Source organism: Heterodontus francisci, chromosome 46 (genome assembly GCF_036365525.1).
Source record: "Heterodontus francisci isolate sHetFra1 chromosome 46, sHetFra1.hap1, whole genome shotgun sequence".
In the NCBI taxonomy this organism is placed as follows: Eukaryota; Metazoa; Chordata; class Chondrichthyes; order Heterodontiformes; family Heterodontidae; genus Heterodontus; species Heterodontus francisci.
Window position 1 is genome coordinate 11,983,050 of NC_090416.1, and position 26,026 is coordinate 12,009,075.

The 26,026-nt window shown below is 47.5% G+C and overlaps 1 protein-coding gene and 1 long non-coding RNA gene across 8 annotated transcripts in view; one reads left to right on the forward strand and one right to left on the reverse strand.

The window, feature by feature from the left end:
* The window catches only part of shc1 (SHC (Src homology 2 domain containing) transforming protein 1), a 96,015-nt gene that overhangs the window by 41,082 nt on the left and 28,907 nt on the right, over positions 1–26,026 (reverse strand). Inside the window, exon 2 of one of the 5 annotated variants that reach the window (XM_068022510.1) lies at positions 25,024–25,105. The exons of the other annotated variants lie outside the window; for them this stretch is intronic. Coding sequence (XP_067878611.1) covers positions 25,024–25,035 — 12 coding nt within the window. The 5' untranslated portion in view covers positions 25,036–25,105. The remainder of the gene's footprint in view (positions 1–25,023; positions 25,106–26,026) is intronic. 5 annotated transcript variants of the gene reach the window in all.
* LOC137356761 (uncharacterized) overlaps positions 1–26,026 on the forward strand; it is a 53,723-nt gene that overhangs the window by 870 nt on the left and 26,827 nt on the right. For all 3 annotated transcript variants that reach the window (XR_010971104.1, XR_010971105.1, XR_010971103.1), the window contains exon 2: positions 6,869–7,114. This is a non-coding gene — a long non-coding RNA (uncharacterized lncRNA). The remainder of the gene's footprint in view (positions 1–6,868; positions 7,115–26,026) is intronic.

The following is a 26,026-nucleotide window of genomic DNA, read 5'->3' on the forward strand; positions in this document are numbered from 1 at the left end:
CTTACTGAGGTAAGAACAGATGTGTTCTTTCATAGCCCCTCAACACACAGCTTGCAGAATTCTTTCGCCCCCTCCCTCCTTCGATGGCCAATGACTCTCAGTGTCTCGATCAGGAGTAGAATTTACACCACAAAAGCAACATGACAACTGCTCCAGTTAACGGCCTGGGACCAAAGGGATAAAAACTCAAGAGGAGCCTGCCGGTGAAGGGATTTGAGTGTACGTAGCTCAAGCAATTAGAAATATCTTTTGATGACCATCAATGCACATATTCCATTCTCACGCAGGTTTTCAGGAAAGTAGACTTGTGTGCTCTACAGATTTAAACAGAATTCTCATGCTCACTGCACCCTCCTCGTAATGTTACTGAATTCAGTCAGCCCATAGCCCACTGTTCACAATTTGTGCCAGTCCGATCCAGAAATAAAAGCAAAACAGAACCCCACAGTGCCCTGCTGGACAAGCAGCATTAGTATCCCACTGTCACTAAGCAGACTCTTGCAGGCAGAGGGATGTCTCTTCACTGCCCGGGCAACATTATCTCAGGATTAGCGACGGCCTCCTCTGCGATGGTGCTCAATGAAATGCTGTTTGAAAACACGTCGATCCCGATCCGTGGCAAACGCAAATGCACAGCGCACCCAGAGCCAGGAGCTGCAGCTGTCCCCGTGAGGTGCTCAGAACCCGCCACGCTGATATTAATCCTCTCCTCTTGTGCTGGCACAGCAGGAGAGGGGAACATTGCAAGCGGTGCCGCATGAGCTCCTGGTTTCAGCCAGTCCAGCAACAGGCCACATGCAACTTCACAAAAATTAAAGGAGACCTGTGCAACGAGCTTACGGAGCTGCGGTTCTCCCTTTCCTCCAGTACCATCGACTGCTGCACGGTGGCTGCATGTTCCAACTGAAAGGGGACGGAGATGGCTGGAGGGGGGTGGGAAGAGGAGGAGGAGAAGTTAATGAGAGGCCGCCTACGCAGCTCGTGCTCCTGCAATTTTTATGAATGAATTCAGGCAAGTGGGCTTTTTAAACCAGTGTGTGTGGTAATGAATTATTCCAGCTGCGTTCGACTAATGGTCTCTGGTGGTGGGGGGGGGGGGGGCTTGGCTGCTCCTCAATCTATGAGCAGAGTCTTGCTGACTCATGTACCGTAAGTACAGCAGTCTATCTCTGCACTGATCCACAGCTGCTAGAACTTACAAAGCGAGCCTTCACCAGCAAGAGCAAAAGAATTTCCATGAATTTCAATCTTGGATTTTTCTTTTCCTCCTCTCTAAATTTCATTTAAACATTCAGAAACCTTTTGCTCATCAATATAAGGGATGTGTTTGCTCCCTCTACACTGTCCTTGTCAAACACCCCCTCAGGGCAGGTACAGCACGGGGTTAGATAGAGTAAAGCTCCCTCTACACTGTCCCCAAACACTCCCGGTGTCAGTTTGCTGGCGAATTTGGGACGGTTTTGCTGACACTCAGGACAGAACCTTCTCTGACTCATCTCACATCCAATAAGTACAAAAAAAAAGAAAACGGGGTTAGATACAGAGTAAAGCTCCCTCTACACTGTTCCCCATCAAACACTCCCAGGACAGGTACAACACAGGGGTTAGATATTTATATAAAGGGGGCCTGAGGAATAAAGGCCCCCTCGACATAAAAAATAGAAAAAAAGAAACGAGGTTAGATACAGAGTAAAGCTCCCTCTACACTGTCCCCATCAAACACTCCCAGGACAGGTACAGCACGGGGTTAGATACAGAGTAAAACTCCCTCTACACTGTCCCCCATCAAACACTCCCAGGACAGGTACAGCACGGGGGTTAGATACAGAGTAAAGCTCCCTCTACACTGTCCCCATCAAACACTCCCAGGACAGGTACAGCACGGGGGTTAGATACAGAGTAAAGCTCCCTCTACACTGTCCCCATCAAACACTCCCAGGACAGGTACAGTACGGGGGTTAGATACAGAGTAAAGCTCCCTCTACACTGTCCCCATCAAACACTCCCAGGACAGGTACAGCACGGGGGTTAGATACAGAGTAAAGCTCCCTCTACACTGTCCCCATCAAACACTCCCAGGACAGGTACAGCACGGGGGTTAGATACAGAGTAAAGCTCCCTCCAATCTAATAACTTCAGCCCAAACTCTCCATGCTGCTGATATTTTGTCCATTTTACCCGCTGACAATTTAAAACAGTTATGTGTGGAACGACACGATGCTGACTGACCTGCTCTGTATTTCCAGCATTAGCAGTTTTAAACTCGGCAAAACTGGGGCGGGGAAAGGGTTTTTGCAACCCGAGTCCATGCCCAGCAGGAACTGATATCACAGACAAGAGAGAGAGGAAATTCCAAGGCCAGTGGCAGTGTATGTTGTGGAGAGGGAGGGGGCTGTGGAGGTAGCTGTCCAGATTCTGACTTGGTCTGTGCTGAGCTGCCAAAAGGTTAAACAGCCTGCCCAGAGGCTCGAGAATGGACAATAACATCTGCGACTTGTGTGACCATACCCCATTGTAAATCTGTATCTTCATGAGGTGACGAGGGTGTGGAGAGGAAACTAAACAGCCGTGATCTCCCTCTCATCGCCAGCAGTGGCCATTAGTTAACCATGGCTACACTCTCACGACTGTGCCGGAGTTTACACATCTCATGATGATTTGTTGTATTGTCACTCCCGATTCAGTTCGCACCCCACGGTTCAGTCGTGGGTGCTGAGCCCTGAAGACCCAGGTTCAGGGTCCGGCCTGTGTTGGCTTGGCTCATGCCTGCTGGGGTGCTGCATCTGGCTTCAGCAGCAGCAGCCACCCCCTGCACCTCCCCACCCCCAGGCCAGGGAGGGGCACAGACATGCAGGACAACACCAACTTGATGCATTTAAAAGGAGAAACTAGATAAACGCCTGAGGGAGAAAGGAATAGTGGATACGTTGATATGATTAGGGGCAGCAGCAGCATAAACACTGGCAGACGAGTTGGGCCAAATGGCCTGTTTCCGTGCTGTAGGTTCTGTGTAATCACTGAAACAAAGGGATGAAATTCCCACCAGGCCTTGTCCCAATAGCCAGCACATACATACACACAAGACAGCAGCTGCTAATACAGGGGAAGGCTGGATGACTATTTAGTTTTGCCCACTTCCCTTGGGGTTTTGGCTATTTTTTCCTTCGAAATGGTTAAGCTCCAGATGAATTCAGGGTGGAAAGTTACTCAGCCGATCTGTGACATGGTGATGGAGCTAAATAGTAGGCACTCAGTGGCTGCTGAATCATCGCTGGGCTTATGACCAGCTCCAACGTGACTCAGTCCCCAACAGTCAGTCTCAGTAACGCTGCAAGGCAATAACTCTGCTTACAGTTGGTTAAGTTTGTGTCGGAGTCTGGAACCCCCCCACCCGCCCCCCCCCACCCCCGCCGATTTCCATCACCCCACCACTCGCGGCCGTGCCTTTAGTTGCCTGGATCCCAAGCTCTGGAATTCCCTCCCCAAACCTCTCCACCTATCTCTCTGCTCCTTTGAGATGCTCCTTATATCCTACCTCTTCAATTGAAGTTTTGGTCACCTGTCCCTAATATCTCATTATGTGGCTCAGGGTCAGATTTTGATCGATAACACTCCTGTGAGGCGACTTGGGATGCTTTGCTGCGTTAAAGGCGCTATATAAATGCAGGATGTACAACTGCAAGGAGGAAAACAGAAATTTAGACGAGAAAGCAAATTGTTCCAAGATATTCATGAAAGCCATTTCTTAGTGGCAAGCTGCTCAACTGTGGAGGCAAAGATCTGGAAATAGATGAACTGCACTCTTGATTGGGACTGATACGGGCTCACTGATGTCCTTTGGAGAAGGAAATCCTTTGTCCTTACCCAGTCTGGCCTGTGTGCAACTCCAGTCCACACCATCGGTCCTCCGAAGTGGCCTGGCGAGCCACTTACCAATTTCTCAGAGCACCTAGGGATGGGCAATAAATGCCGGAGATGCAAAAATCCCAAGGATGGATGTTTGAAAAATAAAAAGCACAACACTTGTGGCAGGAGCGAGGGTGGAGGAGAAATTGACTTGAACGGAGAACCGTATTTTCCTTCCTGCCTGGCGGACTTAATTCGCTCCCGAGCCAAATCCACAATCCAGGAAGTGTTACGAGCTGCCCTCCCCCCTGATAAGGTCATTTGGAATTGCTCTACAGAGTCTCGGGTGACTGAAGAATCGTCACTGCTGACTCAGTGGGGAACCGCTGGGAAGGGTCAGGATATGGACCAGCCCAGTGGAGGTGGCAGCAGGGGATTCTCCCCTTCCTTCCTGCTCACAGGGAAACACCTGATCTCCACTTGGCATCCTTCCTCCACCACCATTTCCTTGTAATCAACCAGAATGAACTGAATGTTGCAGAGGCACTATCTTATCTGCAATTTTCATCAAGTCAAGTTTTTCTGCCTGCTCACCCATCACACCACCCCCCCCCCCCCCCCCCCCCGGTGCTCGCTGACCAACATTGGATTCTGGACAAGCAATGCCTCCATTTTAAAATTCACATTCTTGTTTGGAAATCCCTCCATGGCCTCAACCACTCTCCCCCACCCCATCTCTGTCACTTCCTCCAGCCCTACAATCTTCCGGGATCTCTGCGCTCCTCCAATTCCGGCCTCTCGCCCATCCCCCGATTCCCATCGCTCCACCATTGGCGGCCGTGCCTTCAGCTGCCTGGGGGCCCTAAGCACTGGAATTCCCTCCCTAAACCTCTCCGCATCTCTCTCTCTCTCTCTCCTTCCTCAAGATGCTTCTAAAACTTCCATCTGCCCTGACATCTCTCTCTGTGGCTTGGTGTCAAATTTGATTGATAACGCTCAAAGTGCCTTGGGACATTCGAGTCAGTTTCCTCTGATTCCTGGATGCTAATCGTGGAAAGCAGGTTTCAATACAGAGAAGGTATGTACCAAGTGAGTACATTTGAAGCCCGACAGAACAGGCTCAAGGGGCTAAATGGCCGACTCCTGACCTTATGTTCCTATTACAAAACAGGTTCCAGAATATCCAGAAAATCCTTCTGTGGGGTCATGAATGGAAATGGTTGTTATTTACTCCATGCATCAGCTGTAAAAATTACACAGTTGAAGAACTCAATTCAGTAACATTTAATATGAGAAATAGGAGGTGGCCATTCGGCCCCTCAAGCCTGCTCATCCACTCAATAAGATCATGGCTAATCTTCGACCTCAACTCCGCTTTCCCGCACTATCCCTACATCCCTTGATTCAGAGTGCCTAAAAAAAAAAATCCATCAACCTCTGTCTTGAATCTACTCAACGACTGGGCATCCACAGCTCTCTGGGGTAGAGAATTCCAAAGATTCACCACCCTCTGAGTGAAGAAATCTCTCCTTGGCTCCAGTCCGAAATGGCCGAGCCCTCATCCTGAGTCTGTGACCCTATGCCAGGAGAAACATTTTCTCAGCACCTACCTATTTAAGCTTAAGAATTTTATATGCTTCAATGAGATAACTGCTCAGTCTTTGAAAGGCCTAGTCTACTCAATCTCGCCTCACAGGACAGTCCCTTGATCTCAAGAACCAGTCTGGTGACTCTTTGTTCAACTCATTCTAAGGCAAGTGCATCCTTCCTTAGGAAGAGACCAATACTGCATACAGTACTTCAGGGTGCGGCCTCACCAATGCCCTGTATAAATTGTGGGAAGAATTCTTTACTCTTCTACTCCAATCCCTTTATAACAAAGGTTAACATGCCATTTGCCTTCCTCATTGCTTGCTGTACCTGCGGGTTAATTTTCTATGTATCATGTACAGGGCCCTCTGGATGCACACATTTCCCAGTCTCTCCCCATTCAAAAAATATTGTGCTTTATTTTTCCTACCAAAGTGGAGAACTTCACACGTTACCACATTGTTGTCCACCTGCCATGTTCCTGTCCACTCATATCCCACTGCAGCCTCTTTGTGTCCTCCTCACCACTTACTTTCCCTCCTAACTTTGTATCAGCAGAAAACTTGGATATGTTACACTCAGTCCCTTCATCTAAGTCATAAACATAGATAGCAAAGAGCTGAGGCCCAAGTACCGATCCTTGGGGTACCCCGCTAGTTAAAGCCTGCCAACCCAAAAATGACCCGTTTATTTCGACTGCCCATTAACCAAACTTCAATCCACGCTGATGTATTACCCCCAATCCCATCAGTCCTAATTTTGTCTAATAGTTTTCCAAGCAAGTCAGATACGCAAGCAATCAAAAAAAAAGCAATTGCCTGCCAAAATTCAATTTACTCAAGACACAGGGAGGGACCACAGATGACCGGAACCCTTGGGAATCACACCCACCATGTTAGCAGCAGAGGACTGGACGATGCGGAGTCTGAAGAGGGGGAATAGAATCATGTTGAAGTGCTAATCCCATTTGAGGTTAAAATAGTTAACCCACGAACTGGGCGCAGAGATCGTGGCACACAATTAACCGGCGCCCGTTCATTGTGCTACAGGCAGCACGCTGAAGTTCAGGCTGCCTGCTGTTTTAAATGATTTCTGCGTGCAAGCGGCAGTTCATTAGCTGCTTGCATTAGTAGCGAGCCTGATCTCTCGGGTGGCTTTTAAGTGTTAAGTTGCTGCGTAGAACCTAAAGACAGGCACTACAAAGCCCAATTCAGCCCCTATGCCTAGACAGATTTATTGCTGTTATAAAAGATCCCACCAGTACCTAGGCAAGGCTATGCCATTAAATACCACCCCATGACAGTGCATAGAAGCTATTTTTGTAAATATCTGCACAATGAACTATTTGTCCACTGCCTTTTGCAACAGAGGTGCAATGTTTTAAAAATCCAGTCGCAGGATCTTGATGACTGATCGCTATTATATATTCCAGTGACTCACTGCTGTTGCCCTCAGCGACCCCACAGGACAAAACCAGGTCGTAGACTGCCTCACTGAGGTGCCGCCACACGTTTAGACAAAAGTTGGAACACTGGCAGCCAGGAGCGCCTTCAGAAAAGGCCGGACCGTTTCGCAGCAGCGGTTAAGGACTGAACAACAACAAAACACTGAGTTCGACTCCGCTCACCAACTGCATCTAGCATCATCGATACCACCACCTCATCTTCAACTGCTCTGGGTCAGTACATCAATGCTTATTAGAAGCAGTGATTTTTTTTTTTTTTTGGAATAAGTTGTACAATTTGAGAGCAGGAGGCGATTAAGCAACAGCACAAGAACTTGCAATTAAATAGAATCAGAATACTACAGTACAGGAGGCGGCCATTCGGCCCATCGTGCCTGTGCCAGCTCTTTGAAAGAGCTATCCGATTAGTTGCACATCCCCCCTGCTCTTTCCTGCTAGCCCTGCAAATTTTTCACCTTCAGGTATTTATCCAATTGCCTTTTTGAAAGTTACTATTGTATCTGCTTCCACCGCCCTTTCAGGCAGCGCGTTCCAGATCACAACTCTGTGCTTTTCCTTGGGTCACCTTCAGTCCTTTTGTCAATCTGTGTCCCTCTGGTTACCGACCCTCCTGCCAGTGGAAACAGTTTCTCCTCATTTACTCCATCAAAACCCTTCCTGATTTTAAACCCTACTATTAAATCTCCCCCTTAACCTTCTCTGCTCTGAGGAGAACAATCCCAGCTTCTCCCAGTCTCTCCACATTAACTGAAGTCCCTCATCCCTGCTCCCATTCCGGTAAATCTCCCTCCGCACCCTCTCCGAGGCCTCGACATTCTCCTAACTGGACACAATAATCCAGCTGGGGCCTAACCAGTGCTTTATAAAGGTTTAGCTTCACTTTCAGGCTTTTGTAATTTATGCCTCTATTTATATAAAGTCCAGGATCCCACATGCTTCATTAACAGATTGGCTCATCTGTCCTGCCATCAAAGATTTCCCCAGGTCTCTGATTTTGTATCCTACAGCACTCACTCAATCACCTCAAAGCATTTCACACACAATAAATTACTCTGAAGGACGACGACTCATGTAGGCAAACATGGCAGTTATTTTGTGCACAGTAAGATTCCACAGAAGAGTGAGGTGAATGCCCTGTTGATCTATTTCTTGGTGCTGTGCTGTTGGTTGAAGGAACAGTAATGACCAGACCATCAAGGAAGTACTAAACAATTTTCACTGATGTTAGGGCTCAGCTTGTCCAATGCAGATCTTAAAAGCAGGCACACTGTATGAGAGTTTATGCTACAGTTTTAACAAATTGCACTTAACATAGTAAAACATCCCAAGGCGTTTCACCCAAGTGTTAATCAAACACATAAATACGACACCGAGCCACATAAGGAGATATTAGGACAGGTGACCAAAAGCTTGGTCAAAGATCATAAATGCAGAAGAAATAGGAGTAGGCCATTCGGCCCTTCGAACCTGTTCCACCATTCAATAAGATCATGGCTGATCTGATTGTGGCCTTAACTCCATTTTCCTGCCTGCCCCCAGAATCCTGAACTCCATTGTCAATGTAAAATCTGTCTAACTCAGTCTTGAATATGACCCAGCCTCCACTGCTCCCTGGGGAAGAGAATTCCAAAGATTAATGACTCGCAGAAGAAATTCCTCATCTGTCTTAAAAGGAAGACCCCTTATTTTGAAACTTTGCCCCTAGTTCTAGATTCCCAACAAAGGGAAACATCCTCTCAGCTTCTACCCTGTCAAACCCCCTTAGAATCTTATACGTTTCAATAAGATCACCTCTCATTAGCCTAAACTCCAATATTGGCCCAACATGCTAAGACAATCCCTTCATCCCAGGAATCAGCCTAGTGAACCTTCTGTAAACTGCTTCCAATGCAAGTATATCCATCCTCAAGTAAGGAGACCAAAACTGTATACAGTACTCTAAGTGTGGTCTCTCCAATGCCCTGGTTCAGTTGTAGCAAGGCTCCCCTACTTTTATACTCCATCTCCCTTGCAATGAATGCCAACATTCCATTGGTCTTAATTACTTGCTGTACCTGCATGCTAACTTTTTGTGATTCATGTACAAAAGGACACCCAGATCCCTCTGTACCGCAGCATTCTGTAGTATCTCTACTTTTCTATTCAGCCTGCCAAAGTGGACAACCTCACATTTTCCCACATTATACTCCATCTGCCAAATTTTTGCCCACTCGCTTAACCTATCTATATCTCTTTGTCGACACTTTGCATCTTCCTCACAACTTGCTTTCCTATCTTTGTATCGTCAGCAAATCTGGCTACAACACACTCGGTCCCTTCATTCAAGTCATTGTTATAGAGGGAGGGAGTTGCCAGGAGAGGCAGAGGGGAAGTGGATCTAAAAGGGAGTCCAGGCTGTGACGGAGCAGGAAAGTAGGACGTTTGCAGAGTGCTACAGGGCTGGGGTAGGAACGAAAGGAGGAAGAAAGTGAACAGATTTACCACCCAGCACCACCTCCCAACCTCGGCCCCCCGATGTTATTTCAAACAATTGAATGCATTCCTTTTTCCCATGTTCCTCTCCCAAAGCTAATGACTGGTTCTATCTTTACAGCATTGGCCACTCTCCAGTAACAGTAACAGAATTGATAGGCTAGATGTGATGTTAGTAGAATACTCAACCATCCAAGACAGGACAAATGAGCGAATCCTACCTACTTCACCCAACATTCACAGGCTGCTGCCTTCAGTGATCTTTGGACAAGTACAGCAAGGTCCCTCTGACCCTCTGTACTTCCCAGGGTCCTACCATCCATTGTATATTCCCTTGCCTCATTAGTCCTGACACTTCTCAGGATTAAATTCCATTTGCCACTGCTCTGCCCATCTAGATCGTCCTGTAATCTAAGGCTTTCCTCCTCCATATTTACGACACCAATTTTTATGTCATCTGCGAACTTACTAATCATACCTCCTATATTCACGTCTAAATCATTAATGTCCACTACAAACAGCAAGGGTCCCAGCACCAAAAGGCGCTACAGAAATTCAAGTCTTTTTTCAAAAAAAATTTGATTGCATAAGCCCATTTCAGGTCAGATAACTAGCAAGGAATCTGCAGTTCACACCTAAGATACCTGGAGATCACCAACAGTGATGCGGGTAAGACAACTGCAGAGCATCTGAAGAAATTAAAATCAATGTTGCAATTAACAACTGCAAGGTCAATCTATGGTGCACTGCAGCTTCCTGATCCTATCAAATTCCCCGGACAGCTTAAAGGGAACCACGCGCATGGAGATGCCCACTGTGGGCATCTGTGGATTCAGCCACGGCTGCTCTGTTTAACTTCAAAAACCCACCCCCTTGCACAACTCCGCGTACTTTACACATGGCCAGGTGTCTCAGATTGAGAGAGATTCTGTAAAGTGCCATTCGATGAGCAGCCCCTGTACTGCGCGGGTTGATCTCAGCTGTACATGACACCTCCCCCACAGTCGAATAGCTGCTCACAATCTCTCACGCGAGAAATTGCCACTTGGGGTGGTACCAGAGAGCTTGGCGGCAGCCCCGCGGCTGGACTGAAACTGGAGGAACGCACATCAAGTGGAAGGGGCAGCATTCCTTTCCAACCTGCTTTTAGGAGATAGTGCCCTCGTGACTTATGAACGTGGCAGTCATTTTCTTGCTCACATGCACACACGACACAACGCTATTAAGACAATTCTCTCAATTACAGTGCTGGTATTGTCCAAGGGCGATCTGCTGGGACGAGTTCCGGGCCTCAACAGTGCCGAGGAAAATCAATGGGCAGAGTTGAAGTGGTCCAATTAACTGACATTAATTCAGCTCTCTGTGCAGCTGCAGTCAATTAACTTGCCGCTGAAAATGTGATCTCAATACATCAGCGTTCACTGAGCAAAAAAAAAACAATTCCACAAGAGATGTTACATCCGATCCGAATCCTTTGTAACTGATACTCTGTGAAGAGGCAACAGCCCAGAAAGCTAGGGAAGATTATTAAGACATATTATTGCTCCTGTTACACTAATGAGCGGCCTCCATTGGCAGCAATAATACAGCACAAGAATAACTCTGCTAGATAGATAAGAACATGGGTCGCTGCTTTTGTCAACCAAAGGAAAGTATATGGAGTTAACTCACAGATCAGCCGTGATCTCACTGAAGGGGATCCTGGGCTTTACAAAGAGAGAGACAGAGTGTAAAAGCTGAGAAGTTATGCTGAACCTATACTAAACACTAGTTCAGCCCCAGTTGGAGTAGTTTGTTCAATTCTTGGCATCCCATTTTAGAAAGGACGTGAAAGGCTTTGGAGAGGGTACAAAAGAGATTTATTGGAATGGTACCAGGGATAAGGAATTACAGTTAAGTGGCGAGAGAGGAGAAGCTGGGGATTGTTTTCCTTAGAGCAGAGAAGGTTAAGGGAAGACGGTGGCATCGTGATAATGTCACTGGACCAGTAATCCAGAGGCCTGGGCAAGCGTCCTGGGGACACGGGTTCAAATCACACCACGGCAGTTGGTGGAATTTAAATTCAATTAATTAACGAGAAATCTGGATTTGAAAGTTAGTCTCATGAAACTGTCGGTTGTCGTAAAAACCCACCTGGTTCACCAATGTCCTTTAGGGAAGGAAATCTGCTGTCCTTACTTGGTCTGGCCGATATGTGACTCCAGGCCCAAAAAAAAAGGTTTTCAAGAGTTTAGACATGGAACATAAAGATAAACTGTTTCCGGTGGCAGGAGGGTTGGTAACCAGAGACTTTTAAGGTGGTGATCGGCAAGAGAACCAGAGGTGACATGAGGAAAATCTTCCTACACCGCAAGTGGTTAGGATTTGGAATGCACTGCCTGATAGGGTGGTGGATAGGCTCAACAGTGGCTTTCTAAAGGAAATTGGATAAATACGTGAAGGAGAAAGAAATGCAGAGATCTGGGGAAAGAGCAGGGGATTGGGACTGACGGGACTGCTCTTTGGAAGAACAAATTGCCTTTATACAGTGCTTTTCATTACCCCAGGGCGTCTCAAAGCACTCCACAGCCAATGAAGTGTAGTCACTGTTGTAACGTAGGAAACGTGGCAGTCAATTGTGAGTGAGCTCAAACCCTCAGCAATATGATAATGACCAGATAACATGTTTTCTTATGGGATGTTTGATTGAGGTTTAAGCATTGTCCAGGACACTGAGGATAACTCCCCTGCTCTTCTTCGAAATAGCGGTCGTGGGATTTTTTTTTTTTATGTCCACCCGAGGGGGCAGGTAGGGCCTCAGTTTAATGTAGGGCCCGAAAGACGGCACCTCCGACAGTGCAGCTCTCCCTCAGTACTGTTACTGGGAGTGTCGGTCTGGACTGTTGCGCTCAAGTCCTGGAATGGGACTCGAACCCACAACCAGGGGCGAGAGTGCTATCTACGGAGTCACGGCCGACACGCCTCGAGGGGCCCTACAGCCTACTCCTACTCTTTATATTATGTCTGCAGGTACGAGCTACAAGCACAAATGGAACCGAATTGTAATGGCTTCACCGCTGGATTGCCAGGGCTTGAGGCCGTAATTTGGACACCCTTGGCCTGCACTAATTGGTTCGGCTCCAGCAGTTTACAGTACGGTCTTTCAACAAGTCTCATTTCATCTGTCCACGTTAAAGCCAGTGCCAATTCAGTAAGCCCCAGAATGACCCCTTTTACTCCCTTGCTTTCTCTGTGGATATAAGCCGGAGTGATGCACCTGCAAATTCAGGGGCACAACATGTGCTCCAATATCAGTGCCCTCTCTCAGGCCAACATCCCCAGTATCGAGACACTGGTCATGGCTAGTCAGTTATGTTGGGCGGGCCACGTCGTCCGCATGCCTGCCACAAGACTCCCAAAACAAGCTTTCTACTGAGCTCTGTCACAGCAAGAGGCCACCAGGAGGGCAGAGGAAACGCTACAAGGATGTTCTCAAAGCCTCGCTGAAAAGAATGCGACATCTCCACCGATTCATAGAGTCAGAGTTATGCAGCACAGAAACAGGCCCTTCGGCCCGTCGTGTCTGTGCCAGCCATCCAGCACTGATTCGTGGGAATCTCTTGTCCGAGACTGCCCAAAATGGAGAAGCACCCACGGAGGTGCCAGCCAGTTCGAACAACGTCGACATGCCCAGGCAGTGACAAAGTACAAACAACGGAAGGAGCATTTGGAAACTCGAGCATCCCATTCACTCGCCTCACCAAACACCACCTGCCTCACTCTGTGGCAGAGTGTACGGATCCAGAATTGGACTATTCAGTCACCGAAGGACCCACAACCCTGGAGTGGAAGAAAGTCATCCTCGTTCCCAAGGGACTGCCTAAGAAGGAGGTGCCAGTCAATGTTATGGGACCTGCATCCGAGTCTGTTCCAATTGCTCGTGTGGACGCTGCCTTAAATATTTGGCAAACATCTGCTTACAAACATAACACGACGACACTGAGCCGTGAAATGCAGAATCCCAACACTCTATCTAACACGATGGCTCATCTCCCTCAGAAGTTGGTCTAACATTTTGCCATGAAACTTGACTACCCTTCAATTAACACCCCTCTCTTATGTTCACTCTGCCTCTCCCAGCTTCCAGCTCCTTCAACATTTACAACCTTCCTTCAATCCCCTGTTGCACAGCCTTTAAGCCGAGGCCCTGTCTCCCCACTTTCAGGGAGACTTTGCAATTCCACAGCACTGTTCGGAAAGGAGGAGGGAATGTTGCCACTGGCTTGGTCAGCATTCCTCCCTTAACCACCACCTAAAATAGATTCAACTAGTCGTTCAGCTCATTTGCAAAATCATCCTGTGTGAACACTGGCTGCTGTGTTTGCTCACATAACTGGAGACATACTCACGCTGATCCACACTTCCTGGAGATCTGATAAGGCACTACTACAAATTTAACTCCTCCTTCTTCCTCATGTCAGTTAACCCCAAAATGCCCCCTCAGACGGATGCAAAAGATTCCATGGCACTGTGCATCTTCTGTCCCATTGCCGGACACAGGAGCTTGCTGTGTGCAAATTGGCTGCCACATTTTCCTACGTTGCAACAGTGACAACACTTCAAAAACTATTTCCTGGGCTGAAAAGTGCTTTAGGACATTCTAACAACAGCCTGCATTTATGTAGTGCTTTTAATGTAATAAGGCGCTTGACTGGAACATTATAAAACCAAATATGACACCAAGCCATAAAAGCAGATACTAGGTCAGATGACCAAAAGCTTGGTCAAAGAGGTCGGTTTTAAGCAGCGTCTTAAAGGGGAGAGAGAGAGAGAGAGGCGGAGAGGTTTAGGGAGGGAATTCCAAAGCTTCGGGTCCCAGGCAATTGAAGGCACGGCCACCAATGGTGGAGCAATTAAAATCTGGGATGCACAAGAGGCCAAAATTAGAGAGCAGAGATCTCGGAGGGTTGTGGGGCTGGAGGAGGTGACACTGATGGGGAGGGATGAGGTCATGGAGGGATTTGAAAACAAGGATGAGAATTTTTAAATCAAGACGTTGCTTGACCAGGAGCCAATGGAGGTCAGCGAGCACAGTGGGGCAAGGGGGGATACGGGACTCGGTGCGAGTTAAGACACAGGCAGCAGAGTTTTGGATGACCTCAAGTTTACGGAGGATAGAATGTGAGAGACCAGCCAGGAGAGCGTTGGAATAGTCAAGTCTAGAGGTAACAAAGTTATGAATGAGGGTTTCAGCAGATGAGCTGAGACAGGGGTAAAGTTGGGCAATGTTACAGAGGTGGAAATAGACGGTCTTAGCGATGGCGTGAGTATGAGGTCAGAAGCTCATCTCGGGGTGAAATATGACACCAAGGTTGCGAACAGACTAGCTTAATCTCAGAGTGTTGTCAGGGAGAGGGATGGAGTCAGTAGCTAGGGGACGAAGTTTGGAGCAGGGACCAAAAGCAACAGCAAGGTTTATGAAAGGCACTATATAAATGCAAGTTTTGTTTTTAAACTTCCTATGTGGAGTACTATTCTATAACAATGCAAGGCCATGCACATTAAAAACATGATTGAACGGAGAAGGTACTATTTTGTGCAACATTTACAGGGACCATCCACCTGCAAGTTTCTGGCTATTCAAACACCACCTGTACTATGCCTGCTATTTCTAAAGTCCCTCACTGCTGTCCTGTAAAGCTGCAATCCCTTATTCTATCTAACTCGGCCACCAATCATCTTTCCCTTACCAGCTTCCTCCCTGGACCGGAAATGGCAGTCTGCCCTTCAACCGTGGGGGGGGTGGTGGGGGAAGCAGTGGGGACACTGGCTCGCGGTTCGGAACAGGAGCGTTGGCTGATTTTAACTGCCCTGGCCCAGGGTTGCTGAGGCCACCTGCAGCTGGTACCAAAATCCTCACGGCGAGAAGACCAGAGAGAACCCCCCCCACACCTCCCCCCCCGGCCTCCGTTGCCCTGCGTCTATTACATTTAAAAAGAACTTAAAAAACACTCCTTTAAATTGACCGCTTGGCAGAAAATCCGAGATGGAACGGGTCACCGCTAGCAAATCCTGGCACGGCACATTGCTGAGTGCAAGAGTCATCTTGCATTGCTTTGTTCGTTAATCTCCCAGTCAGAATGGCAACAGCATTGACAGCACTGACAACCTGCATTTGGAACATTCGACGCATTAACAAAGAAACACATGCCACTCAAAGGCAGTCTCTGTTCGCTCCTTTAAACAGAACAGTATTCATTATGCTAATCTTTACATAACACCTTTAAACAGATGCCTCCTGTCTCCCCCCAGCCATGAGCAATTTGTCCAGGAAATGCCATGTGCGCATGCAACCCCATACAAACTAGACCCATACTTCACAGCCAAAAGGGCCCTGAAAAATGATCCCAAGATCTACAGGCATGAAGCACCAGCAGTTACCATAACTCCACAGAGAGTGCGGGGTCTGACTTTAATGCGCATTGATTCTTTGCACACATGGTCACTGAGGCCACGTCCGCTACGGACTGAAAAGTTCCAGCGGCACTATTGCGAAAGGCAGCAAGGGGAGTCCCCCATCCCCCCCCCCCCCACACACCCCGCATTCTGGATCAAAATTTATCCCCCGACCAACATCAAAAACAGATGACCTGGGTCATTATCACACTGCTGCTTGCCGTGCGCGAATTGGCTGCTGTGTTTCCGGCATTATAACAGTGACTAGAATTTTTTAAAAAGTACTTCATTGGCTGTGAAGCGCTTTGGGACGCCCTGAGGTTGTGAAAGGCGCTGTAGAGATGCAAGTCTTTCTTTCTCATAGGCAAGGAGGAGAGTAGGTGGGAAACCAGCAGCTGGAGAGTCCAGAAAAGCAGAGCATAGAAAGCATACAAGTTACACCTTTTTCTAGTCTACTGATAAAGATTTGCACACAGCAAGCTCCCACAAGCAGCCATGTGATAATGACCAGATCATCTGTTTTGTTTGGTGATGTGGGTTGAGGGATAAATACTGGTCCAGGACACTGGGGAGAACTCCCCCCTGCTCTCCTTCCAATAGCAGCTGTGGGATCTTCTACACCTACCTGAGAGGGGCAGACAGGGGGTCTCGGTTTAATGTCTCATCCGAAAGATGGCACCTCCAACCCAGTGGCACTCCCTCAATACTGGCACTGGGAGTGGATTTTTTGTGCTCGAGTCTCTAGAGTGGGGCTGGAACCCACAACCTTCTGTTGCAGAGTTCAGAGTGCTATCCGCCGAGCCAGCGCGGACACAAAAACTGTTAAGACAGCTTGAAACACGTAAAAACACGAGGCAAAGATTTGACTGAAATGGCTGTAATCGAAATTACTAACTGCTTGATGGCAATATTGTGGAATGAACAGAGGTGGGGGGGGGTTTCAGGGCCATATTTCTCCATACAGCGAGCAGCAGGATGGCACAATGATCTAGCACTCCCAGACTAGGAGGAAAGGAAGGTCGGAATTATTATCCCAAAACCTCCGTTACAGAGCAGCACTGGCAGTGGGATGATCGCAGGCTGCCCACCCTGCTTGTTTGTGCAAGGTACAATGAAGGGTGAAGATAGGAGGAGGCCATTCAGCCCCACGAGCCTGTTCCACCAATGAGACCTGTGGCTAATTTGTGACCTAACGCCATCTACCCATCTTTGCCCCCATATCCCTTAATACCTTTGGTTAACAAAAATCTATCAACCCCAGGTTTAAAATTAATTGATCGAGCAGAAATTGCTGTTTGTGGAAGGGAGTTCCAAACTTCTATTAGGCTTTGCGTGTCTCCTAATTTCACACCTGAAAGATCTGGCTCTAATTTTTAGACTCCACCCCTTAGTCCTAGACTCCCAGTGGAAGTTTCTCTCTCTCTGCACCATCAGTTCCCCCTTAATATCACGAAAACTTCAATCAGCTTTGTTTCCTAACGTGAGCAGAATTGGAGTCGGAAGCGATCATTTTGGGAAGCTTCCCAAAAAATTCACTGCCCGTCGAGCAGAGAATCTTCCAATACTTTATCGCCTCATTACGTGCTGGGTCATTCCATTATTTAGATCCGCTAGAAGACTTTTAAAAATCTCACATACTCGTCATTCTTTTCCCTTGTGTTGAGTGTTCCTGTCATTCTGCCAATCCAGCTCGTTGCCACGGGAACTCGTGGCCAGAGGATGTCTGCAACTGAGCCCAGGACTCGTGGCCTGATTACACACAGTTAACACAATTCTTATTTCTCTTGACTGAAATACATGACAATCTTACTTTGCCGCAGCCATCAGCGAGCCATGGAAGTGCTCTCGTCTGACAAACGTCAAGTTGTCGGAGCTCCAGGTACTAAAAGCTTTTATGCATTAATTCACATCCCCATTCTGGGAGAGTGGGTTATGCAAAGCACCGCCCAGCGGACCGAGGATAAAAATAGGTGTCTAATATGTCCCAGCGGGCCATGTGCAAAAGCACTGTGTGATATTCAGCAGGAGAATAGAAACAGGCACAGCAGTGTGGAAGGACACAGATTCAGCCCCCCATTCCAGTCCTCAGCCCCGCTGGTAAAGAGTGGCTCCCACACATACCAGGGAGATCCTCTCTTTGAACAGTACATACCGAAACAAAGACTTACTGTAATGCCACTGCAGTGATGATAATGCCACTAGTCCAAAGGCCAACAATCTCAATCTGAAATCAGTCACCACGTTCCTCGTGTATGATTCCTAGAAACTGTCTGAACAGTCTGCATCGTTTTTTAGTTTCGATGGTGATGATGGGGCAGTGGCCCACTCAGACCTGCTGGCACAGCGGTTCTGCAACCACACAGTCCACGTCCTGTTGTAGTGATTGTTCTCAGCACCAACAGTGTGCACCTACACCCTGCCTGCTCTATAGAATAGGAAAGGGGGAATCACAAGAAACAGCGTGGCAGCAAAGATACTGCATCTTCACACCCAGTAGCTGGCATGAACAGCTTAAAAATGCATGGGCGGGGGGTTAAAAAAGGTCATGCGTAGCTAAAAGTTGGGGGGCGGGGGGGGTGGGCAGCAAACACTGGCAATACACAACTGGTCATGTTATCATCTGTGAAGAGGGCATTAACTCTTCAGGTCCTGTCATCAGGACAGCAAACATTTCAGGAAGGACAATGGAGACAAGGAAAGAGACAGATACTCCATGTCGAGAGGTAGTTAAGTGCTGGATAGCGGACAAAATCTGTTGTGAATTTTGTTTCTGGTTTCCAGCATTTGCTGCTTATTTTGTTCCACTTGCGATATGGGTCCTGATGAGGCCACGGTGCTGGAAGAGATGACCCGTTAGAGACAGTAATTGCAACTGCAACATAAGGACGTGATTGATGCAAGATTGTTCTATGGCCTCTTCATCCTCCAGTTTTCAAGTAAAATCTATTATGCATCTAGTCAAGTGGGGCTATGGAAGACATTTTGTATATAAATGTATCACCCAACTCGGGTTTAATCCCTCCCCCCTCTTAAGGAAGGCACTGGGTACGCGTTTGCTTGGACATTGACTCTTTGCTTGCCTGATATGTCACTGTGGAAAGGGGCCATAGCTGAGCAAGATCCTGTCCTTATCTGGTATCCCCTTAGAGGGGGTGCAACAAAGGTTCACTAGATTCCTGGAATAAAAGTATTCCTGGGATGAAAGGATTGTCCTACGAGGATAGATGGAGTAGAATGGGCCTATATTCTCTGTAGTTAGGAAGTATGAGGGGGTGATCCCATTGAAAGGTATAAAATTCTTCAGTGGCTTGACAAGGTAGCTGCTGAGGCACTGCTTTCTCCTGGCTCGAAAATCTAGAACTGGTGGTCAAAATCTCAGCATAAGGGGTCGGTCATTTCGAACTGAGATGAGGAAATATTTCTCCTCTCTTTGGAATTGCCTACCCCAGAGAGCTGTGGATGCTCAGTTGTTGAGTACATTCAAGACTGAGATGGATAGGTTTTTGGGAATCGAGGGACAGGACGGGGAAGTGGAGTTGATGTAGAAGAAAAACCATGATCTTACTGAATGGCGGAGCAGGCCTGTGCGGCCAAATGGCTTACTCGGATTCCTATTTCTTCCCAGCAATTGCAACTTTGGCCTCTATATTTGTGATTATGTCGTGAACAGCAAGATCCCACAAACAGCAATGTGATAGTAACCAGATCTTTGATGTTGATTAAGGGATGAAATATTGGCCAGGACTCTGGGAGAATAACTCCCCTGCTCTTATTCAATAGAGTGCCACGGGATCTTCCACGTTTACCCGAGTGGGCCTCGGTTTAACGTCTCATTTGAAAGACAGCGCCTCAGACAGTGCAACACTCCTTCGGTACTGCGCTGATGCTCAAGTCTCTGGAGTTGGACTCAAACCCACAACCTTCTGACTCAGGAGGCGGGAGTGCTAACCACTGAGCCACAGCCAACATCAGATTGATTCAAGTCGAAATCCCGAACAACCTGCCAATACGCGCTCCTCTGGATTCTCACATTTAAAATGGGCGCCTCTGATGGGGGTGGCACACTCCAGTATCAGCCAGAAACTTTGGGAGAAGTGGAGGAGAAAAAGGGACCATACAGAAATTACAACATGGAAACAGTCCTTCACCCAATTTACTCTGTACTGATCACTATCCTCGTCACAAGTCGTAGCCCAAAGACATGAGCCCAGTCTGCTCCTGTCACTTTATCCCTTCATCACCGGAGACATTCAACACCATTTGCATTTTTTGTTTCCTGAGAATTGTACAGACTTGCAGTATCGCACCTCAAAGATATTATTAATCTTGGCCCAATTTAGTGAAGCAAAATTAATGCTGGCAATGCTTGAGGTGTTACCTGGAGTTAATTGAGTCAGAACAGCATTACATAGCAGTGGCTGGTACAGTTTATTCGTGCCTCCACTGAAGATGCTGAGGCACGGGGCCCATTTGTTAACAAGCTTCTAATTTCCCCTGAGTCACTCTGGAAAGGCAACAAGCAGGTATTTGGGGACTTCTCAGTAACGGGAAAGGGGTCTGCAGGCTGCCCACCAATCAACGTGACAACCTTACACCACGAGAAACAAAAATATATTAATGCAGCCAACGTGACTTATAAAACAGAGAAAGAAAGCAGCGACCAGAGACAAAGAGACACAGGAAGTGCAGGAAAACAAGTCAAGGAGGTTAACGTGCAGGTACAGCCAGCAATCAGGACAGCAAATGGTTTGCTAGCCTTTATTACAAAGGGGTTGGTGTACAAGAGTAAAGAAGCCTTACTGCAATTATATCAGGTCTTGAGACCACACCTGGAGGATTGTGTACAGTTTTGGCCGCCTTACCTAAGGAAGGAGAGTGTAACCTTGGAGGGGGGGTGTATCAAACTGATTTCTGGGAGGAGAGGATTTCCTTATAAGAGGAGATTGAGTACACTAGGCCTAATTCCCTAAAATTAAGAGCGATGGGTTGCTCTCATTGAAACACATAAAATGTTTAAGGGGCTTTATAGGGTCGAGGCTTGGAGGATATTTCCCCTGGCTGGGGAGTGTAGAACTAGGGGTTACAGTCTCAGGAGTGACATCTCCACTAGCCTCCATAACTGGAGAGGCCACCCCTCTCCACAGCCTCCTAGGAACTGCAGGATAACCTGTAGTCCCTAAAACCTCTTTTTAACCACATGCAGTGCGAGAGTACGAGACACACGAATGAGGACAGGAACAGTACGAATGACAGGTCCCACCAGATGATATAACCTGCATTTATATAGCGATTTTAACCGAAGAGCATCTCGAGGTGCTTCTGACACCAAATGGAGAACTGGCAGTTGGTAAGGTGCAATCTCAATAAAACTCCACTGGATAATTGGAATGTGGATAATGCTGCACAACCACCTTCTCCGCCCCCCCTCACCCCGGAATATATTAAAAATAAAACTGGAAAGAAAGGTATTTAGGTCATGATCAATGCTGGGAAGATGAGCAATTCTAATACTGACTATGGTCTGCTGCACTTCAGAAATATGTGCTCTGGACACAGCATTCGAGACCTGCAGTAGCAGGCGTAATTCAGAGGCTAGAGCTAAACCCACAGCTACTACTGACGTTAAGGCCAGGAGGTCACAAATCAGCAGCAACGTGGGAGGAGGCGAACTGGGTCTGTGTAAACGTGGTCGCCGAATTACAAAGAACTGTGCGGCTTACTTAGAAAGCACTAGAACAAAACTTACTTGCATTCTAACAGGCACATTTAAAACAAATATCCACATACGTGAAAAACCTGTGCAGCAACCATGAAGACGGATTTAATATCAGGGAAAGAAAGTTGAAAGGTAAATGATGTAAGCACCTCTTTGAAGAACCTTTCACCTTAAAGCACTATCTTCTCTCACATGGTGCACAACCTGTACTGGTATCTAATCCAGACTGACGCATTGAGTGCGTCTGTCTGCGAGAACAGTTTCAAGCCCAGCTCCAACTGGGTGCCTGCTCCTAATTCAGAAGTCGGTCGTGGCTCGGCGGGTCGCTCTCTTGCCTCAAGTCAGAAGGCTGCAGGTTTAAGTCCTATCCCAGCACAAACATTTAAGGCTGACGCTCTCAGTGCAGCGGTGTCAGAGGCGCTGACTCTTAGATGATACATTAAACCGAGATCTGGTCTCGGGTAGATGTAAAAGGTTAAAAGGTCCCGCGGCCAATATTTGGGGCGTTGGGGGGGGGGGGGGGGGGGGGTGGAGTAATTCTGGCCGGTGTCCTGGGGCCGATATTTATCCCTCAACCAACATCACTAAAAAAAAAATTGACGATCTGGTCATCGTCACATTGCAGTTTGTGGGAGCTTGCTGTGTGCTTTTAGCTGCCTGATGTGAAGTACTTTTGGGACGGCCTGAGGTCATGAAAGGTGCTATAGAAAACCAAGTTGTCTTTTTACAGGACTGCTGATGTGAGAAATTGCAAATATCACAGTGCCTGTGGTCTGGGCTCAGTTACATTGCTGAGCAGTGTGGAGGACGTTTACTCTGTATCTGACCGTGCTTTCCCTAAGCTCGAGGGGCTCGACACTGACACTCAGCGCTGGGATGAAAAAGGACTCGATATAATTCTCTCATTCTACTCATCCCGCAACAACAACCTGCATTTTTATAGTGCAGTTAATGTAGTAAACATTCCCAAGGTGCTTCACGGGAGCGTGATCAAACAAAATTTGACACTGAGCCACATAACGAGATAGGACAGATAAACTAAAAACTGGGTCAAAGAGCTAAGTTTCAAGGAGCGTTTAAAAGGAGGAGAGAGAGAGAGAGAGAGAGAGAGAGAGGCGGAGAGGTTTAGGGAGGGAATTCCAGAGCTTAGGGCCCCAGGCAGCTGAAGGCACGGCCGCCAATGGTGGAGCGATGGGAATTGGGGGATGGGCAAAAGGCCGGAATTGGAGGAGCGCAGAGATCTCGGGGGGGTTTGTAGGAGCTGGAGGGGATCAGGGGTGGTAGGTTCAGTTCGAGACCACGGAGGGAGGATGCACCTTCACAAAAATAAACCGGTTTTTAAAAGATCGCAAGAGTCTACGAGATATCTGGCAAAGCTTACTGAAGCAGTCAAGTTCACGAAAGCTGAATTAACAAGCGTGAGCAGCATAAATTGGCAGAAAAACCAGGCTCCCTTTCCGAGTCTTAACTGGGTCATGATTATAGACTGGCAGGATGGGCCACATTGAGGGGAGCGGGGGGCGGGGAGGAGGGAGAGACAAGGTTCAAGAGGTTAAAAAAAAATCATTGTTTTTCAGCACATTGCAGTCACCCAGCCAGCATTTTAACTAAGGAATGCTGCTTGGCATGTTGGGGCAGAATGGAGAGAAGAACCAATATAGGAGGGAAGAAACATTTAAAGTGACAGTAACACTCCTCATTTAGGACAGTGGTTTTTCTCTAATTCATTCACGGGATGTGGGAAACACAAGCATTTATTGCCCATCCCTAATTGTCCTCGAGGAAGCAGTGGCTCGCTAGATCACTTCATAGGAGTCAACCGCGTCGGTGCGGCCCAGACCGGGTAAGGGTGGCAGGCTTCCTTTCCGAAAGGGGCATTACCAAACCGGACGGGTTTTTAACCACAATCCGGTAGTTTCACGGTCACTGCTACTGAGACTAGCTTTTTATATTCCAGATTTATTTAACTAACCGAGTTTAAATTCACACACTGCCGCGGTGGGATTTGAACTCAGGCTGTCTAGATCACTCATCCTGTAACGCAGCCACTCTGCGACAGCTTCTGAAGAGTTGGGCTGATAATGCAACATTGTAAAGTCCACAACAGAGTCCAGCACTGCAGCTATTCAGGGAAGTGGTGGGAGGGGAGGGTAAATGAAAGGCCTCTCATAAGCAACGTGGGCCTGAGGCTCATGCTACTTTGGGTGTGGGCTCTCGGGGAGAGGTCCAGATCATAGCCCACTTGGGACGGTGCTGAAGCAGGAAGGTAAATATTCGACGCGAGTGAGAATGTTCAGTTAAACAAAGGCTCTGTGAGTGTTAGAGCTGGAAATCCTCCCTGAAAAGTTCTCATTTTGCCCAAACAGTGGGACAACGGCCAATCTGCTAAAATGATGTTGGGTCAGAATAAATGTTCTCCAGGAAACACTGGACAGAACTTATTTGAAACAGTGACCGTTTACGTCCGTCCCCCCCCCCCCCCCGCCAAACCAAGAGGGAAGACGGGGCCTCGATTTAACGTTTCATCCAAAAGCAGGCCCCCCCAGATGATGCACTGAAATGTCAGCCTAGCATTTGTGCTCAAGTCTCTGGAGTGGGAATCGAACCCATGACTTTCAGACTCAGAGGCTTTACAGTTAGACGGGGATAGGCGATTAAAAGAGACCCAAGCTTCAAAAGCATAATAAGGAAGAGTAAGCCATATGGCTCCTGGGGCCAGCTATGACACTCAAAGATCGGGCTGAACTTCTACCTCAAGTCCACCTTCCTGCACTATCCCCATATCCCTCGATTCCTTTCGTGTTATGAGGAAAGGTTAAAAACAATTGAAGAAAATTCACGTCATCCGCACAGGGGCAGAATCTGACCTGGGTGGCGTATTGAACACCCGTTACAGAACAAAGCCGTTTTCATTGCTCCGAAATCATGATACTAACTGGAACAGACAAGGTTAACCCTCACTGCTGCTTCCGGTTAAAACAGGGCTGCAGTACAAAACTGTGAAGGGCACATTCAAAAAGCACTTCACATATCTGGCTCTAGGCAGAAACAGCCAAGGCCAAATCCTCTGGAGGCACTCAGATGCTGTGATGTGAGTTCCGAAGGCAGGATGACCCAGATTACTTCCCTCGTCGGCGGGTCCCTTTGCCATTTCCTCCAAGATGAGTATACTGGAGCCTGTGGCTTCAGAGATGTGTGGAGGAGGCCAGAATATGGAACTGTCAACCTCACGAGTGGATCTATGAATGGCACAAGACTGGCCACCACACATTCTATTTCTAAGCGTTTTACTATGGATAATTATTGAAATGATTTTCTGTGGGAGCCATTTTGAAGTATTAGATTGATCGCCCACAAGGAAGCTTGATTTTGTTTTTCCCATTGAGGGCTCACCCAGTGCTGAAATCAGTATGGTCATCCTGAAGGATCTCTCTTCCTTTTGAATTGTGCATCCGCCACCAAACACCTGCACCCACCACCATAGGAAATTCATTCTTACCACATATTCCATCTCACGCAGTGTCGACTTAACGTATTGGGCGCAGGGACCAGACACAGCCAGGTCTTCATCCAATACAAACCTAAGCCGGTAACAAACTGGGTTAAAAGGACACAGCAGAGGAATCACGAGAAGTCACTGTCACAGCTACCCCCCCCCCCCCCCCCACCACCCCCAAGCCTCGCTCTTTACTGAGTCATCGACCGTGGCAGCAAAGCTAAACTTAGCAGTGCAGATAACGGGGAGGTTTACCCATTCTAACCTTCCTATTCCTAGTAACTAGACTCTTAACAATAATACTCAATCTCATGGCCCCAACTGTTCTGTTTTCCAAAAATAAAAGTGGAATTTTCTCTTCTCCCACCACCGAAACCAAGGGAACAAGGCAGGATATGGGTTCCTTGTCCTTAAGACAAATAAAAGCATACCAGCTTCACTCTCCCTTGGGGATGCAGAATGCCTCTATTCAGAGAATCTCTAAGATGGACATTACACATGTATTTGCTGGAATAGTTCCCAGGATGAAGGATTACAATCATGTGGATAGACTGGGGAAATTGGGGTTGCTCTCCGTTGAGCAAAGGAGGCCAAGAGGAGATTTGATAGAGGTGCTTAAAATCACAAAGGGTTGGAGTAAACAATGAGAAACGGTCTCCAGTGTCTGAAGGGTCAATAACCAGAGGGTACAGATTTAGGGTGATTGGCAAAAGAACCAGAGGCGACATGAGGGAAAAACCTTTTGTTTTTAAAAACGCAACGAGTTGTTGTGATCTGGAACGCGCTGCCTGAAAGGGCGGTGGAAGCAGATCCAATAGTAACTTTCAAAAAGGGGAACTGGATAAATACCTGAAGGAGAATAAATTGCAGAGATGTGGAGAAAGAGCAGGAGAGCCAGTGCAGGCTCGATGAGCTGAATGGCTTCCTTCTGTGCTGTACTAATCTATGCAATCTGGACATGAAGATTGTCTGCATCTTACGGCATTTGGATTCACTAAAGGTTCCA